At 42.4% G+C, this 19,478-nt stretch overlaps 1 protein-coding gene across 2 annotated transcripts in view; it reads left to right on the top strand.

The window, feature by feature from the left end:
* LOC119654345 (glycerol-3-phosphate dehydrogenase, mitochondrial) overlaps positions 1–5,297 on the top strand; it is a 55,016-nt gene extending 49,719 nt beyond the window's left edge. The window contains exons 9-10 of one of the 2 annotated variants that reach the window (XM_038059685.1): positions 2,904–3,002; positions 4,331–5,297. In XM_038059685.1, coding sequence (XP_037915613.1) covers positions 2,904–3,002; positions 4,331–4,465 — 234 coding nt within the window. In that variant the 3' untranslated portion in view covers positions 4,466–5,297. Of the gene's footprint in view, positions 1–2,903; positions 3,003–3,807; positions 3,910–4,330 lie in introns of both variants that reach the window. The other variant, XM_038059684.1, reaches the window with a different exon arrangement.
* The last annotated feature ends 14,181 nt before the right edge of the window (positions 5,298–19,478 follow it).

Here is a 19,478-nt window from a genome sequence, read left to right as displayed (position 1 = left end):
GTCCATCCCAGGCTAGGGATATCTATTTTCGTTAGACCCAAGACCGAGAAGTGAGCCCCATGTTGTTGATAGGGTGGTGGTAAGGTAATTTACTATTATTTATGATTTGAAAGTCTGTCCCAGAAAGAATCTCTGATACAGATCGACCTTGGGAGAATTAAAAGTATTGCCCCATGCTTGGGAATGTGCATTGAAGTCTAACTGGTGACAACGTTTGATTTACCCTTATAAAATGGAAGTAGCTTATTGATTTCTGTGCGAAAAGTAGATACATTGGTTAACAGGTCAGGTATAAGGAAACAATCGTTATGTTAGATTGAAAGTTTTGGATGCAAGCCACAATTATATCATGGCCCTCACCGAATTTTAAATACCGTTCAACGCAAGTACAGATTAATAGGGTCTCCCAGTCTTCCACATTTACCACATTGTCATGGTTTTGGTACATAGTAACCTTCACTTAACCGCGAGGAGACAAAGTCAATCTTTTCAAGTAGGTCAGGTCTCTCGAAACTTGACCGTAGTCGACGGAAGAATCTACTTGGGATCTTCCGAAATTCTTCTGTTTAGTCGTTGCGTTTTCACGACCTCGACAGGGGGCGGTACAATTAAGGATTTCTTCCTTCGTGAAAGGAATTTCGATCCTGTTTTTGACGATTACAAAACGGAACACACAATTTTGTGGGATGAAGAGTCTTAGAACTTTCTCCTTGACTTTTCCGTTCGTCGCGACATCATTGCCCTTCTTGGCTGTATCATGGATGACATGGAAGCGGGAAAAACCTCCTTTTTTGGCGTCGATGATATAATTTACCTTAAGATTTTTGATGGCTTCCAAGAAATGAAAACCGTTGAAGCTTTCCCTGAGCTTATCAATCAGAACCGAAATTTTTTTTTTAAAAACATTCGTCGTAAGTAACGTTTGTAAGTAGCTACAAGGCTGTAGATGACGATTTATATCAAAACACCACATTTTCGGGTTGGTAGGTAGGCATCAGTGGGCGCTCCGTGGAGCCCAGATAGCGCAGTGGTACGCTGCTTTGATGTCTCCAACTTCTAAGACCATGATTGCTGTGGTGAGAGTAAGGGGGCAGGGTGCAGTCTACTCACATCTACAAAGCCAGCCTTCCCACCCGGCAAATAGAGATCTTCTTGGGTCCTGAAAGAATGGTTTACCTAGTGTCCGTAGTCTGGCTTTAGCTAGAGTTGCGCCCATCAGTCTGAGGGTTTCTCCCTCCTTTCCACAATTTCGGCAATGCGAATTGTAGGGCATGCCTCCATCAGTTCACTTGGCTATCGGTTAGAATGGTTGTCTTAAGCTTGTTTCTGCATTTTGTGAACAGGCTTATGGTCCGTGACTTATGACTTATAATCGCTGAATTATGGCTTACGGTCGCTGGCATTGGCATTTTAATATTGTTATTTTCCTGGCATGCCTTCTTCATAATTGAGGGATCCATGACTGGAGAGAAATCCTTAAATTGTTGCTGATTCGTAGTCATGTGACATCTACTGTTATTAGGATATCCTGACGGATTGTGTCATAGCCTTATCTGCCCCTTTCATGATATTCTTTAGAGTAGTAAGGATGAGTAAGGTCTTGCCTGCAAAATTTCACGTATTTTATGTTTGTGCATAGAAGACTTGGTGGTGGCAGCCGTATTGTCCGTTGTCTTCAGGTGGCGGGACCTCCATCTCGCCAATATTTTGGTTGTTGAGCAGTTCATCAAAATGCTCAACTCATTGCTCCAATATGCCCATTCTGTCAGAAGTCAAATTTCCCTCTTTGTCTCGACAGGATGAGCTTCAAGGTATATAAGGCTTCATCCTGCTGATTTGTTGGTACAATTTCCGCGTCCTTCTCCATAAACAATGTATGATATAATATACAAACTTACACTTAGTTGATTGATTGATTTTGAGGAAGAATTTACTTAACATATGCTATATTATTCGTACCTTCAAGGCGGTAATTTACCCTATGATCAAAAAGTATGGTGAATTTAAAAATAAAAACGATTTAATTTTGATTCAAATTTATTTTATCTCTTTCAAAATAACATCCGTCTAAAGCATTGCACGCGTGCTAGCGTTTCACCCACTCCTCCACGCACCACCAGTTGTGCTAGCAGGTCTCATACGCAAAATTTTCACTACAATTTGCTGAACGCTTCCATATACAATGCCAATTTCACTAAAAATCTTTCTTCTGCTAATTTGGCGATTTTCGAACACCATTCCTTTCACTTTTCTTTAACGTTTCCATGGATGTTTTTGCCGTAGAACGACGCAAATCCTCTGCCACTGTACAGCCACTTTAAAAGTCTTTATACCATTCGTATACCCGCGTTTTCAACAGAATAGTTTCCTCAGTGCTAGCACACGAAATTTCGTTAGCAACACAAACATTTCAAAACAAATTCTTTGTTAAACAAGCGAGCCATATTAAAATGCGACAAAAGGGGAAAAAGTTGACTGATGTAAGCAGACGACAGATAGATACTAATGACGTATTGGCGTTAGAATATTGACATGTATGTCAGTTAGGGGGGTGCCAACTTACAAAAAAAAAAAATTACCAGTGCTGCCATGCGCGGTTCATTTAAATCAAAAATTCCCGGTACTTTCTGATAATAATTTATGCAATGTTAGTCTTATATTGATAAGAATAGGTTATGACTCGTGAGTATTCACTCAATAAATCAGTAAAATTGAATTAAATTATTAAGAGCTCGATTCTATCCTCCTCATTGGGAGAGTTTGAATTGACTTGAAGTTGTTTTATCAAAAACAAATGTTCAGAATATTTGAATTAATGGTTTATTGGATGACACGAACTTATAATAATAGTACAGGTATTGAAATAGTATTGATAATTCTTTATATAATTCAACTACAATTAGAATTCTGGTATTGTCCTGAAAGAAGATGAAGTCCGTCTTATTCTTAATGAACTTGATGTAGCGTTCAATGGTCGTATGGAATTGTCTGAATATCTACAGGTAAAAAAAAATATTCTGTTTTTTTTGCTAAACGAAGTGTTCCGCAGTTTCAAATGCCAAAGCTTCTACGCTCTCATATCCTTGCCATATTTCTCATTTTATCTTATATTTCTAACTGATAATTCTATGAATTTGTTTGAAAATTTTTTAGGTAGATATTCAAGGGCAATGGCGGGGCGGGGCATGCTCATTAAATATTAGTAAGAAATGGATCGTTTAAATGTTTGTTTTGTTCAAATCCATGTTGAGTAATAGAGAATGAAATTGTAATGTTACAGGTTTTACGGGATTTTATGTATCATATGTCAGTTTTCTGTATATTATAAATGAAAGGATTCTTAGATATAGATTGGATACATTTATACTTATTAAGATATTTTGTACTGAAACCTCGTAGTATTGAATTTAACAAGAAATGGGGTATAATTTGCAAGATCCTGACGATAGGTTAAGTTTGTAGTGACAATTACATTTCTGATCGCATTTTCTCTAACAATTGACACTATAAAAAGCCAACGATCAATTCTAAATCGCACTTGCCGAATTCCAATCCAAACAATATTTATTCGTTTGAAATCATTAAACATCTAAAAATTCTGAGAGGAAGTTCCTGGTGAATAGTGCAGGTTCCATGGTGCCACCTGATCTATAATAGACGACTATTGATTGCCTAAAAGGCCCTAAAAGGAAAAATATTTTCTTCAAAGTAAAATAATGTAGTTGACCTAGAATATTTTCCTTAAATATTTTTCTCTTTATTCATTTTTTTGTTTGTTCTTCTTTTCCTTTTCTCTCCTCTCCAAAGAACTTTGGTGATGCCGAGGTAACCGGTGAACAATTGCATGAGATTCTTCGAGAAATCGACACCAATATGAACGGTCAGGTCGAACTCGATGAATATTTACAGGTAGATCTAATATTAAAAAAGATTATTATTCAAATCATAATATCTATAAAAAGCATCACTTTCAACACTTTGGATAGTTTTGATGAAAAATCTTTTTTGGAATGCAATTTTAGAGGCTTATTATTCAGGGGCGAACCATTTTAGAATTGAAATTTTTGATAAATTAGCATGAAATAGTATAATATAATGCATGGATAATATTTATATTCTGATATTTATTTAATGTTTGATACTTCCGATAGAATTAGTACTCATTGTTGCGTCATATACATTCACCATCATCTGGTTTGGTTTTGTCATTATCATCTGCTTTTTAGCTTTGCAGCATAGTGTGCTTATGCTTTTGTTGCTCCAGGTCACAAATAGAATACTTAAATTAATACATAATTTCATTTTTCCCCACCTAAACCGCCACAAATAGATGATGTCGGCCATAAAAACGGGACATGTTGCATACTCACGTTTCGCTCGCATGGCTGAACTGGAGGAGGAGAAACATGAGGAGGAAAAATTGAAAAAGAAGATCACTGTGGATCGGTCAGGCGGTGGACTCTAAATGGGTGATACCAAAATCCAATTGACAAATCGGCTACAAAGAAGTACTTAGGATTCTAGAATTAAGTTGGCTAACACAAAACCAGGAATCAAATTTACTGTTTGATCATTCATCTATGATAAGATTCAACCCTTAAACCATGTGGCTCCTAAAATCCTTTCTTACATTAACTTTATACCTACTAATACAGTATCTATGAACCAAATTTATTTTGTGGAATTTCCCAGCAAAATCCGTGACTGAAATAAGAAAATCACCACCGAGGGAAATACTGAACTGAACGATGTTTTCCGGTCTTTGGGAATCAGATATTTATCATATTGAAAACGAACGAAGTTATGCCACTCCTTTGGTAGCTCTGGAAATTCTACGAAGTATTTTATCATCCCTTATTTTTTCCACACAAAGGAAAACCACCCTACGACAATTTTCGATGTATGTATGTTAAAATATTATCATTTTTCGAATATACATTTAAGACATGATATCAAAAACCTCTGCAAAGTCCTTTCATTCCCTTATTTACAATTTTCAATAAGAATAAATTATGTGTGAATAAAGAGTAAATTTTTAATAATTCATTTAATGTATATAAACAATTTGACGAGAAATTTTAAATATAATACGAATTATTGTGCGTATTTTATGTATGATTTATTGTTTGATTTTGATTAAACTTAATTGAATATGAACATCACCAATGATTTGGAATGTTATGTACTAGGATGACAATAAGTTCAAATTTAAATTATTTCAATTGTACATTATGTTACTGATTTGTTAAAGATTCTAATTTATTTAAAGAAATAATAAAAGTGCGTAAAATATAAAATGTTGTTTCATATTTGCAATGAACGTGGAAGTCCTGTCGCTCTCTATGGTTCTGAGTGTTGGCCAACTACAAAAGGCAATGAACGGCGTCTTGCGGTAATGGAGACGTAGATGTTGCGCTGGACGTGTGGCGTGACACGTTTTTATCATCGTGATATGGGGTTGCATTACTACGATCCGACCCTGCTTGTGAACGAGACAAAGGCTGCAGAAGAAGAAGAATTAACGGAGAAGTAACACATGACCCAAACTGATCATCCAATAAGGCCAATCAAGTGGGCAGAGCTATCTATAGAAGGGCAAGTGGGAAATATAGACCATGTAAGCTCGTCAGAACCGACTAAAGTATCCCGTCGCTCTCGTACGCCTCTGTGCTACCCAGGCCGGAAATGTGGGACCATTTTCACACTGCAATTCCTCTCATGAAAAGCTTCACAAATTTATGTACATAATATGTTGGGATCAGACTGAAATCTGAAATAAATTGCAATCTCGATATAACAAAGCTGAAGAGAATTAGAAAACATTCGTTATACCAATACAGCTCGATTGTCATAGTTGTGCCATAACAGCATATTGTCGTAGCGCACTCTACACCAGTTCTCTGAGGAGGAAAAACGTAATCGCGGAGATCTTAGTGGCAAGTGTAGTGGAGTGTAGTGTGGTGAGTGATATCAAGCACCATTTTTAAATAAACCGACGCCAACTCCCACAAAAACCCACAAGGCAAATAGAGTATCCCGCTTGCTTCCGTAGACCGTATCTCCACCGACACCTCAAACATCCCACCCTTCCCGCAGCCCCTTAATATATTAGAAAACAGCAGATCCTCTGCAAGTTTAATTTAAAAAAAATTTAAAAAATTTAAAAAATAAAAAAACCACAGAATTAATAGGAATAACCCCCCTCCCTCTGGCCTCCAAAAAGGATAAACCTCAATCTCCCTATTCTTTAGACATAAATCGCCTCGAGATTGTGCGCCCCTTCACCCTCCCCAAAGAGGAAAATAGGAAGCAATTGCTCCAACTCCTACAAACAGCAAATAGAGCTGTACCACAGGCCGAAAAAGTTCCCTCTCCAGTATCTTCCCCCAAAGTTAATGCCCCTATACAACGCTGCGCTCTCATGGGTGTGTGTGTGTGTGGTGGGGAAGAAGCTACAGCTTTGAGCACTCAGGCTGTGTTGGCCGATTATATTCGGCACCCCCATCTAACGGAATATTCCGGATTCGTTAACGTATCGCAGGATTTCCTTTAGTCGATGTGATGCTGCCCACGTATTCCTCTGGGACTTCCAAGTTCTCTCTATACCTCAGGGTATGAATCTTCTACAAAACAGAGAATCGGAAGGCATTGTAGGAACTGGATTCAGTACTCCCAGTAGCTCTTCCAATGCTCTGTGCTTCCCCCTCCGTTGTTTCCCCATAGATCTAATCGAATTAGTCGATGAGCTGTTCTCATTGCAGTGCTTTGAGTAATGCATTTAGGACTGCGCCTGATATCGTACTCATGGCACCGGTGATACCCAGTCACACAGTTCTTTGCAGTGCGGCTAGTTTATGGTAAAAACTTTTTTGTCTCACCTTAATCCACCACACTATGGATGCATAAACGAACATCGGCCTAATCATAGCAACGTATAGTATATCCACATTACCACATGAGGCCTGAGCCCCACGTCGAGGCAAAGGTTAGTCTGCACAGCCCATAAACTGTGAGAGCTCGTTTCATTTTTACCTCTACATGTTTGTTCCAAAGAAATGAATTATCTAGAGGGACACCCAGATATTTCACTTGTTCGGAGAGTTGAAGGGTAGTACCCCTCATCTCTGGGAGGCAAAGTCCATCCAGTTTTCTCCTTTTTGTGAATAATACTATTGTGGTTTTATTTGGATTAACTGAAAGACCATGTCTGAGGGGTCAACTGTCTATCAAATCGACGGCACATTGTAGACTACCTTAACCTCTAGCGTTTCATAGAGCAGGGAGCGGTTTCTCAAATAGTCCCTCAATATCGGTAAAAGATAGTTCAACACGTGGAAAGTATTGTCTAGTGTGCCTAGAATGTCTTTCCATCTTACGGAATTAAAAGCGTTTCTGACGTGAAGCGTTACAAGGAGCACGGCATCCATGTCGAACGGTATCCACGACTGGCATGACAGCATCAACTGTGTACCTCCCTGCTCTGAAACCGAACTGCCGTGGGTATCGCTTTAGCGCGTCTACTTCTGACGTGCTTTTCGAGCACTTTTCCAGCAGCGTATGCCTGACGCGATATAAAGACGGCAACTCGGGGTCGCCTTACCCTTTGCTGATCAGCGCAAGCCTCGGCACCTTCCAACGAGCAGGGAAAATGCCCTCTTTCAGGCAAGCGTTGAATGCGCTGAGCAGTAGGTCTGGCCGGTGTTGAAATACCAGGTTGCTGGAATAGCATCGGGTCCTGGCGCATTCTTGCTTTTCATAGAGAGGACTGCCTGTTCCAACTCTTTTTCTTTTTTTCCGCGCCGACGTCATCATTCCATACGGGGTGCGCAGGGAATAGTGCCCGTACAAATTGGCCCATCTATTCGGCTTTAAATGGGCAGGGTTTCCTATGACAGCATAGCCAGGGTAACACTGTGCATGGCCATGAGAGAATTCGGTATCCCGACGAAATTGATAAGACTGACTAGGCTGACCATGACCATGTGAGAGGTCAGATAAAAGCGCCAGGATTACTCTTGAGAGCATTCGACATCACGGTCTAAGACAAGGGGATGTCCTATCATGTGTCCTGTTTAACCAGGCCCTGGAGAAAGTGATTCGCCATGCTGATGTAAATGCAAGAGGCACCATCCTCTTCAAGTCTACCGAACTACTGGCCTATGCTGACCATATCGACATCATGGGAAGAACAACCCGAGATGTACAGTCTATCTTCAGATCGAGCAGGTAGCGCGAGATTCTAGGCTGCACATTAATGAAGGCGAGAGGAAGTACATGGTGACAACGTCAACGCCAAAACCAAAAGAACGAACAACATCGAATCGGACTGGTCGAACGAAAACAATGATAATAGGAGACTACAACTTTGAGACCATTGAAAATTTCTCCTATCTAGGGTTGAAAATCACAACCGATAACAACTATGACGATGAAATCTGCGCACGGTTGTTGGCAGCCAACAGAGCCTATTTCAGTTTACAAAAACTGTTTCGCTCGAAACGTCTTACCATAGGGTCAAAGCTCTTCCTGTACAAGACTGTGATCTCGCCAGTCCTTATGTAATCCTCGGAGACTTGGGTTCTTAGCGAAAAACTGTGAACTCTTGGTTCCGTTCGAGAGAAGAATCCTCCGAAGAATTTTTGACCAACTACATGAGGATGAGCGATTCCGTAGCCTAAATAACGACGAAATCTATAAACGATACCAAGACCGTCTGGTTGTGCATAAAATCCGGCCCAACGGAAAATCTATAAGGGCAATATATATGGTAGAAAAAGAAGACGAGGCAGACCATACCTAAGATGGAGCGATGGCGTAGACCCCAGACAGAATTTAGGGATACCGAATTGGTGGACCTCGGTGCAAAACCGAATACCGGTTGTTGCGCCGTTGATGATAAATACACACATATGTCTGGCTGGAGTTTCAGGAGTTTCACGTGAGCTCACTTTGTTGTGGTATTGGCGAATTGGTATGTTATGATGACATCATATATGCTTTAGAATGCACGAAATTCACATAAAATGTAAAAGTGTTACCTTTAATAACTTTGTTAATAATAGTTGGATTTCTTTCAAGCTTCCTAAATGTATGCCTTATTTGTAGTTCTAGCACGAACTTAAGAGGTTTTTCTTTCAGATTTTTCGGTCGGATAGGTTCTAAGAACGAGACTTGCTACACTTTTTGAGGATGATATTTTGAGTCCTCACTCCCCTACCTTTCGCCCGATATTAAATATGGGACCAGTTTCGAAAAGTACTAATTGAGCCCTTTCATCAAATACCCTACATGGCCACATTCTGGGAAAAAAAATGTTGCTCCTTTCATTCACATGTACGAGGAGCCCCCCTTCAACTTAACGCAAAATGACGTCACTTGTTATATGTAAAGTGAACAAGCGACCACATGCTGTCATCAATTTTCGTGACAATTGGTTCAGCCGTTTCCGAATAAATAGGATGTGGCAGACAGGCAGACATTGTTTCACAGCCAAGACACGAAACACAAAAGCGTCTCAGGGAACCTGTTGACGATTTAACCATTCACCCACAGGTACAAAAGAAAAAAAAATGAAGGTTCCCCCGCCAAGATGTCGGGCAATGCTGGAGTAAAAGAAGCAGCCAATAGTCAAAGGGATTCGAGCCCAAGTTGGACTTTGGTTAAGTCAAGGAAGGAGCGGGGTTAAACAGGGGAAATGATTACAAAACGAAACCGTCAAGAAGCCCTGGTAATAACAGCAAAAGAGGATATGTCGTATGCTGATATTTTACGAAGGGTTAAGGCTGATCCCACGCTGAAGGAGCTTAGCGAAGATGTAAACCGAATTAGGCGAATACAAGTAGGAGGGTTGCGGATCGAACTATCGAAGAAAAAGAAGGATTGCCTTGACCTACAAAGGAATATAGAGGCTTCACTCGACGAGCAAGCGACCGTCCGCGTAAGTCGGTCAATGATTGCGAAAAAGTTTAAATATTTTCACGAGGTGATTTTGACGAGGTCACTACTAAAGAGGAAATTTGTGCAGCGCTCAAACACCAATTGAAACTTGAGCTTGTGCAGGAAACGGACATCAAGAGCCTAAGGAGGGCGTACGGTAGAATGCTTCAGACTTCAGCTAAAAAAGCACTGTTTGCAGGTAAAACCCACATTGGTTGGGTCGTGTGCAGGCTACGGGAGCAAGTTCCACTAAAAGAGTGTTTTAAATGCTTCGGATTCGGACATATGGTGCAGAATTGTACTAGCACCACTGATAGATCCAAATTGTGTCGAAGATATGGAGAGGAAAATCATTTGGCGAAAGACTGCAGAAAGAACCCCCACTGCCTTCTATGCAGGCAAATCAAACATCGCGATTACAACTACTTAACGGGTAGCACAAGGTGTCCAGCCCACAGGATCGCTTTAAGTACCATACGTAAATGAGAGTCATCCAGCTGAATCTCAATCACTCTCAAGCCGTCCAGAACCTGCTAGCACAGAAAGTGTATGAGGAGGAAATCAATGTTGCTATTGCCTGCGAACAATACAAAAGCCTCCATCACGGCGTTTGGGAAACAGCCATAAGTAGAAAGGCTGTGGTGTGCGCTTGCGGTAATCGAGACTTATAGCAAGCAATGAAGTATCGGGAACACGATTTTGTAAGGGTTAAGATAGATGACCTCTACATTTACAACTGTTATGCCGCTATAAGTATGGCAATACCAGAGTACTACAATATGCAAGGTAGACTAGCAAGAGACGCCAAAGATCGCAACCCCAAAATTATTGCTGGTGACTTCAACGGCTGAGCAACCTCCTACTCGAGGTTTTTCCTGCCTAAACGTCACCTTGGCTAACATCGGAAGCGTAAACACTTTTGGGCGTGGAGTGCTAGGCTCTTTGTAGATCTTACTTTCGCAAGTGATTCGCTGGTCAAGCGTCTACACTGGCATGTTAGCGAAGAATACACGCATAGCGATAGTTTCGATATTGTTCCTCCGAAGCCATCCCTCCAGTAACCACAGACGAAGTATTGGACGTAGTGAAAAAGGTCTGGGACACCGCAGCCCCCGGCATTGATCGAATTCCCAATAAGGCGCTGAAACTGGCAATGAGAATAGCATCAAGCATGTTTGTACGGGTATCGCAGAGTGGAAAATACAAAAGCTTGTATTGATACTGAAGGCAGGTAAGCCGATAGGTGAACCAACATCCGATAGACCTATCTATCTTCGGAATACAATAGACAAGGTCCTCGAGCGGGTAATCAATAACGGACTATATCCATTAATTGATAGTGGCGGTTATTTATCGAATAGACAGTTTGGCTTCCGGGAGGCTTGGTCAGCGGTTGACGCTTCCAAATTGGTTTTTGAGCTAGCCAGAAAAATACTGCGCACTGGTGATTCTTGACAGCAAGAACGCGTTCAATTCTACTAGATGGAAACATATCATCGAGGCACTCATCACGGCACAAACACCAAAATATATATTAAATAAAATCTTCCATTACTTCCGACAGCAGAAGCTACTTTATGATTCGGACGAAAGGTCCAAGATGTATGTAATAACGGCAGGAGTTCCCCAGGGGTCTGTTCTGGGCCCTCTGCTGTGGAACTTAATATATAAAGACGTTTTAAGGCTCCCAGTAGCTAAGCCATCCGTTTTCGTCGGATTCGAGGATTACATTGCGGCGACTATCAGCTCAACACTGACAAGGATGCTTCCAAATGTAGGCGGCCTGAAAGACAGCTTATGTCCAGGCCGCTACCTAAGTGAAATCAGGGTAATAATCTCGGGCGAGCGCAATGCTGACCACATTACCGCCTACAGTGTACTGAAGGGTACCGTTACGGTCTTGAATGAACTCTAACACACTTCAAGGCCCTGATCCAATATGGATTGTTGCGCCAAAAATTTCAGCCTATTTCAGCTTACGAAAACTGTTTCGCTCGAAACGTCTCACCACAGGGTCAGGTCAAAGCTTTTAATGTGTAAGACTTGGGTTCTTAGCAAAAAAATTGCGAACTCTTGGCCGCGTTCGAGGGAAAAATCCTTCGAAGAATTTTTAGCCGTCTACATGAGGATGAATGATTCCGTATGGAATCTATGAGTGATACCATGGTCGTCTAGTGGTGGATAAAATCCGGCTCAATAGGTAACGGTGGGGGGGGGGGGTCACTTAATTCGTATCGATAAGGATGATCCGGCCCGGAAAGTCTATAAGGGCAATATCTATGGTAGAAAAAGAAGACGAGGAAGACCCTGCCTAAGATGGTGCGATGGCGTGGGTCAGGACGCCAGACAGCTTTTAGGGATATCGAATTGGTGGACCTCGGCGCAAAACCGGGATGTCTGAAGTTCTTTATTAAGGCAGGCCTAGACCGGATACCGGTCGTTGCGCTGTTGATGATGATGAATAATTGGTATTCCCGATATTTCGTACCAAATCGTCAGTCCCTGTACGCTATACCATATGAATTATCGGAATTCTAGTGTATTTCATACTGAATCGTCAGTCCCTAGGCCATATGAATTTATTACGTACACCAACTACCCATCGCTGGTAGGAAACCTACAAACTCAAAAATGAGGAAAACCGATGGACCAGAAAAGGGTGTGGTTAAATCAAATACTAACAAAGAGAGAAAAAGAGTTTTATAGAACGAAATGTGACTCAATACCGATGTGATACATATATTTCTCAGCAGAAAACCTAACTACCTGTCTGACCATCTCGCAGTACAACTTAAACTTTCCTCGTCCTCCCAACCGCGAAAGCGAATGATGACCACCGTAAGTTCCTTCGCCCACACTGATTCGAATAAATTCAAGTCAGACCTTGCACCAAGGCTGAACTTGGAAAAACTCACAGCTGACCGCAATCTATCAGACATAGAGATCGACGAAGCCATCGCCTTGGTCACAGATGCCATTAATACTGCTACACGCATAACACACAAGGCTTATCAAAGTCGACGAGTTACAATATAACTCAGTCTCCACGATATCATGCTTCACATGAAAGTCAGGCAAATATGGCGTAGGAAACTCGAACGGATTTTCCACAAACACGGAAATAAAGTTAATGCTGATTATAAAACATTGCTTTCCCGGATTAATTGTCTGAGTACAATAATTCGGTAAAGAGTGACGATTTTCCGCAACAAAGAATTGACAAGAAAACTAGCAGATATTAAGCCCGGGCTAGATATGTTCCAGCATATCAATAGGCTAACCGGCAAACACAAATCCCGCAATATCGCTCTTTCCAAGAACGGGAAGCACATCTGCAGTGACGCTAGGAAAGCGCAAGTTCTCGCGGAATCTTTTGAGACTCAGCTCAATTCCCCTCCGCCTCAAAACAACCCGACTATATCGTCGATTGTTGATTCAACAATCAAGGCCTTCGTCTCTGAGAATTCCAAGAAGCTAACAAAATTCACCACAACCAACACCTCAGTCAAGCCATTGGAATCGCAATGGCATCTGAGTTTACCTCAACTCACCGACTTAACCAAAAACCTCAACGGTAAAAGGTCAGCCGGACCTGATGAAATCCCGAACTTTGTTATAAAGAACCTCCCCAGAGCTTCATTGAAATTTTTATTAGCAGTTTTCAACAACTGCATTAATAATGACTACTTTCCATCCACATGGAAAGTTGCAAAAATTATTGCGATCCAAAAAAAGGCACCTCCAGTGAGCCAAGCAATTTCAGGCCCATTTCCCTATTTTCCAACCTTGGCAAACTGTCTGAGAAAGCATGGACAATTGGGCTAGTCCAGCATTGTAATCTCAACAAAATTATCCCTGACCACCAGTTCGGATCCCGCTCCAAACACGGAACCCAGCATGCACTGTGTGTGTGGCATGTGCGTTAGACTTGGAAAAGGTCTTCGACTCCGTGTGGGTAAACGGACTTATATATAAATTAATCGATAATGAATTCCCAGTCCCGATAATTAGAATTGAGTTAAGTTTCTTCGAAGATAGGCACTTTTTTGTCAGCGTGGGGAATGAATTCTCCGATCTCTTGCCGGTAACGTCGGGAGTACCGCAAGGATCCATTTCTGGGCCAACCTTCTATAAAATCTTCACGGCTGACGTCCCGATCCCCGATGATGGCGTTGACCAGATCCAATTCGTCGATGACACGCTTATCCTCGCTTCGAACCTCTACCCCAATAGGGCAGTCAAAGCGGTTGAGAACTACATTGTAGATCTCTGCAGGTACTACCGTAGTTGGGGAATCAAAATAAATGAGGGAAAAACGCAAATCTGCACTTTTAGGGGAAAATCTAGATACTTAGGTTCTAGAGGCATCCATAGGAAAGTTAAACGCTTGAAAATGAGAATCGGGAACACCGCAATGAGCGGATCTAGTTCGATCAAATACTTGGGAGTAACCCTGCATGAACTCCTCAAGTTCAAACCCCACCTTCAGCTCGCTATCAGCAAGGCACGCGGTGCAGTCAGTGGCATCTACTACCTTCTTCGCAAGACAGTAGGTCTCAGCACCAAAATCAAACTTACTCTGTATAAGACCCTGATAAGACCCGTTATCTGTTACGGAGCACCAACTTAGATTTCATGCTCTAACCAAGCCATGGCAAAATGCGAGTCATTCGAACGCCGAATTCTTAGACACTGCACGGGCTTGTCTTACAACTGGAAAACCAAAAAGATCGGCAAAAACGCCAAAGTGTATAGGCGAGCCAAAGTCAAACCACTTCGAGAATACGTTCTCACACTAATGGAAAGGTTCTTCGAAAGAACGGAGAACCACCTTAACTCATTAATTCGGCATCTCTGCCAACAGGGTAAAACCTCCCCATTGGTCATATTCTTCAGGCCCTGCAAAATCGTGAGTTCATCCCTCAGACCCAAAATCCTAACCCTCTTTGAAACTCCTAATTACAGAGAAGGTCGGGTTGGCCAAACTATGTATGTATAGTAGAATAGTGAACTGCATAGTCTCTCACGGATGGCCATTGAATTCAATGATTTACCATTGGGGCTTGGTAGGGCTAATTAAGAAGGAAGAAACAAGCCCACAAGTCTAAAGAGAGTTCAGGTTAGTTGTGGCAACGAAATAAGGGATACGCTTGAAAGGACTCTGTTCAAAAGCTGACATACATTTGTGATGGGCCATACCTTACTGTGGATCAGGTGCGTTTTTTTTTATGGATGGAGGTGGACATCTTAGAAAGACGCTGCTGCAGCAGTGTGTGGGATTCGCACCCACTAAAACCACCCCCACTCTTCCGCCCCTCCCCGCGGGACCACCGTGAAGTATTATTTCGCGGGGGAGGCTCTGGTTCGCTATGCCAGCTCGTCCATGTCGCGTCTCCGTTGTGCCGTCTTCCGAGCTCGATCCAACTCCAGGAGTTTTGTCTGCACCACGGCTGTTGCCTCATTTACCGCCTTCCAGTTTTCCTCCGACTTCAGCATCTCTTACACCAGGTTCGAGGGCTCGATGTCCGCCCCTAATATGCTGTTCAACCTCCTTTTCTGCTGCAGAAATCTGGGACAACGGAACATAACGTGCTCCGGGTCCTCGGGTGTAGCACCACATTCAGGACAGTTGGGAGACTCATCCAACTCGAAGCGATGCAAGTACTTCCTATAGCCACCGTTTTCCATAAGGAACTGTGTCAGGTGGTAATTCAATTCTCCGTGCTTTCGGTTGACCCATTTCTCGATACACGGGATCAATGTATGGGTCCACCGGCCCTTGTCGGAGTTATCCCACTGTTGTTGCCACTTGCCACATAACTCTCTCCTAATGGCTTTTCGGAAATCCGCATTCACCTCCGCTGGATTTGCCTTCCGTTTTTCGTAGAGCCAGTGTGCCTCGCTCGCTAGAAGATCTATAGGGATTATTCCTTGGTATGACACACACTGCTTTCGTCGACGCCGTCCTAAATGCGCTGCACACCCTTAACGCAATTGGCCGGTATGCCGAACTTATCTTCCTCCGGTTGACAGCGTGGTTCAACGCTCCCACCCAGACAGGGGCCGCGTATAGCAGGATCGACCTCACCACTCCCGCGATGAGTAGCCTGCGACTATACTTCGGCCCTCCCACTTTAGGCATCATCCTTGCAAGAGATGAGCTGGCATTTGCTGCCTTCTTTCGGGCATAATCCAAGTGTCCCTTGAAACTCAGCTTGGCATCGATCATCATTCCCAGGTATTTGACAACCGATTTTGAGACGACCTCACGATTACCAACCCGGATGGTAACCGTGTTGTTCTTTCTACGGTTGGTAATGAGGACCATTTTTTCGTCCGCCAGGTCTATCTTGGCCATCTGTAACCATGACTTGATGGTATGAATGGCTTCATTTGCATAAAGCTCCACGTCCTCGGGATGGTTTGCAATTGCAACTACCGCCAGGTCGTCCGCAAAACCAATCAGCGTTGTCTCCTCCGGCACGCGAAGGCCAAGCACTCCGTCGTACATTATGTTCCACAGCAGCGGTCCCAATACAGCAGATTTGCCCATAGCCATTGCATTTCGAGCCAATTCCACGACCTTTGCTACTACATCGACCGTACAACGGGCTCGCCGAAACCCATATTGCCGCTCTGAAAGAGTCAAGTGCGTTAGTATTTTACTGAAATGCTAAGATATTACTCTCTCAGCAAAGGAGAAGACGTAACTGGTAGAAGATTACATTGGTACCCAAAGTAAGTAAACCTCCAGGCGATCCTCTTACTATCCCGTGTGTCTTTTAGGCACTATGGGGAAAGTACTGAAACGGTTAATGGTTGCTCTGGATAGTTGACGACCTGAAGCCCTTCTCAGATTTCCAGTGTAATTTCCATAAAATGACCACATTATCGAAACCTATCCAATTATAGAGGTACCATCTATAGGATATTCTCCGCTATCTTGCTAGGCCGGATAGCCCCATACGCCCAGAACATCATTGGCCCATACCAAAGAGGCTTCACTCCAGGCAAATCAGCAACAGATCAGATTTTCTTTCTGCGGCAAGCGATGGAAAAACTGTTGGAATATGGGCAACAGTAATAAGACTGACTAGGCTGACCCTGACCAATGTGCGAGGCCAGATAAAAGCAGCAGGATCACTCTCAAGACCATTCGAAATCAACAACCGTCTATGACAAGGGGATGCCCTATCATGCGTCCTCTTTAACCTGGCCCTCGAGAAAGTGATCCGTGATGCTGAGGTAAATGCAAGAGATACGATTCTCTTCAAGTCCACCCAACTACTGGCCTATGCTGACGATATCGACATCATGGGAAGAACCGCCCGAGACGTACAAACTGCCTTCATCCAAATCGAGCAGTCGACGCGAGATTTTGGGCTGCACATAAATGAAGGCAAGACAAAATCTATGGTGGCAACGTCAGCACCGAAGACGAATCAACCAACAACATCAAACCGCACTGCTCAAACACAAACACGAAGAAGAATAAGGATAGGAGAATACAACTTTGAGACTGTTGACAATTTCTCCTATCTAGGGTCGAAAATCACAACCGATAACAGCTACGATGGTGAAACCCGCGCACGGTTGTTGTCAGCCAACAGAGCCTATTTCAGCTTACAAAGACTCACCATAGGGTCAGCTTTTATTGTACAAGACTATGATCTAGCCAGTCCTCATGTATTCCTCGGAAACTTGGGTTCTTAGCAAGAAAAATTGCGAACTCTTGGCCGCGTTCGAGAGAAGAATCCTCCGAAGAATTTTTGGCCCCCCACATGAGGATGGATGATTCCGTAGCCTACACAATGACGAAATCTATGAGCGATACCATGACCATTGTGGAGAAAATCCGGTTCAATAGGTTACGGTGGGCGGGTCACTTAATCCGTATGAATGAGGATGATCCCACCCGGAAAGTCTATAAGGGCAATATCTATGGTAGAAAAAGAAAACGAGGCAGACCCTGCCTAAGATGGAGGGATGGCGTAGGTCAGGGCGCCAGACAGCTTTTAGGGATATCGAATTGGTGGACCTCGGCGCAAAACCGGGATGTCTGGAGTTCCTAATTAAGGCAGGCCTAGACCGGATACCGGTTGTTGCGCCGTTGATGATGATGATGATGATCCAAAGCAAAGGCAGACACAGGGTTCTGTATTGCACTCAAAATTTTGCGACATCCTGTATAATTATGCGAGCCATTGTTTGTGGTCTTCATCTTGAGGCTGCCACAAAAAGGGATACATTAAATATCAAGACGCTGTTCAGGTTACTATTTATTTTCAAACTATTCCAGATACATCCCCCGATAATTGTTTTTATTTCTTCGGCTACTCCCTGATGAAGTTCGCTTCCCAATGGGAAAATTACATAATTTTAAGTCATTGTGTGTGGGATTTTTCCCATATATCTATACATATGTACTGATATGCTATAACTGCAACCAATTATCATAATGCAATCAACACGGCGAATAGCCTGCCAAAAAGCTTTAACAACTCACTCAGTGAGTAAAATCACTACAACTGCAATTCGATGATATCACCTGCATTCGGTCCACTTTGAATGACTCGACACTGAAGGGACTTCACACAGCTTCGTCCTCGAGTTAGAATTCACTTTCACTTTCCGCTTGAATGGAATGGAGGGTTGTGTAATGGGCGTTTTACGCAACTCCTTTAAATGCGGCTACCATACAGCCTTCAAGGCGGCAATTTTGAGTCCTGCAGTAAATGGGGTGAATGTTGAGTGGTAGTTATCCTTCTGGTTGGCTAATGAATTTTCAATCTGGATAAACAAATAGAATTGTGTGAGTTTATGCAAAAGGAGGTCCTGCAAAATTCTCTGGAAAATAATCACCATTGTATGCAGTTTTTGATTATGTACCAATAGCCATTTATTATTATTTTACAGAAAATAAAAGATTGCTTATTTTCTTAATTAGGAGACAGATACTATTACTTTTATTCTACATTTATCAATACTTCGGTAGTCAGATACTTCCATCTTCAGTGCGTTTTATAATCTCTTTTTTCTAGTCCTGTCTGGCGAGACTTAGTCTAGAGTTACTTCTTTCCTTCTTTATTTTTTGTCAAAACTATAAACTGTAGTAGCAGTTCCTCTTTCTCGGGAAGAATCTTATATACATACGTATTTCTTAGTTTAACTTTTTATATAACCTGGTTACTGATTCATCCGAAAGGCATCTCTCAAAGGTACTTATAACTGCAGTTGGATGTTCTTTGAAATGATGCACGTGGTTCCTGCTTCAAATGTACAGGTTTTCATCTCTGTCTTATCTTATCCGTATCCCTTGATACTAAGTCTGTGATTTGTACTTCTGCTAGAATTAGATGTTAACCTTAGGCTCGCTTCAGACATATAGGGTTCCATTCGACTCAGCTTGTTTTCCCTTATAACCGTGTGAAACGAAGCTTATCATCATCAACGGCGCAACAAACGGTATCCGGTCTAGGCCTGTTTTAATAAGGAACTCCAGACATCCCGGTTTTGCGGCGAAGTCAACCAATTCGATACCC

This window comes from Hermetia illucens, chromosome 4 (assembly GCF_905115235.1).
Source record: "Hermetia illucens chromosome 4, iHerIll2.2.curated.20191125, whole genome shotgun sequence".
NCBI lineage: Eukaryota > Metazoa > Arthropoda > Insecta > Diptera > Stratiomyidae > Hermetia > Hermetia illucens.
Note: the sequence above shows the minus strand (reverse complement) of the source record. Positions and strands in the feature narration are given on the sequence as shown.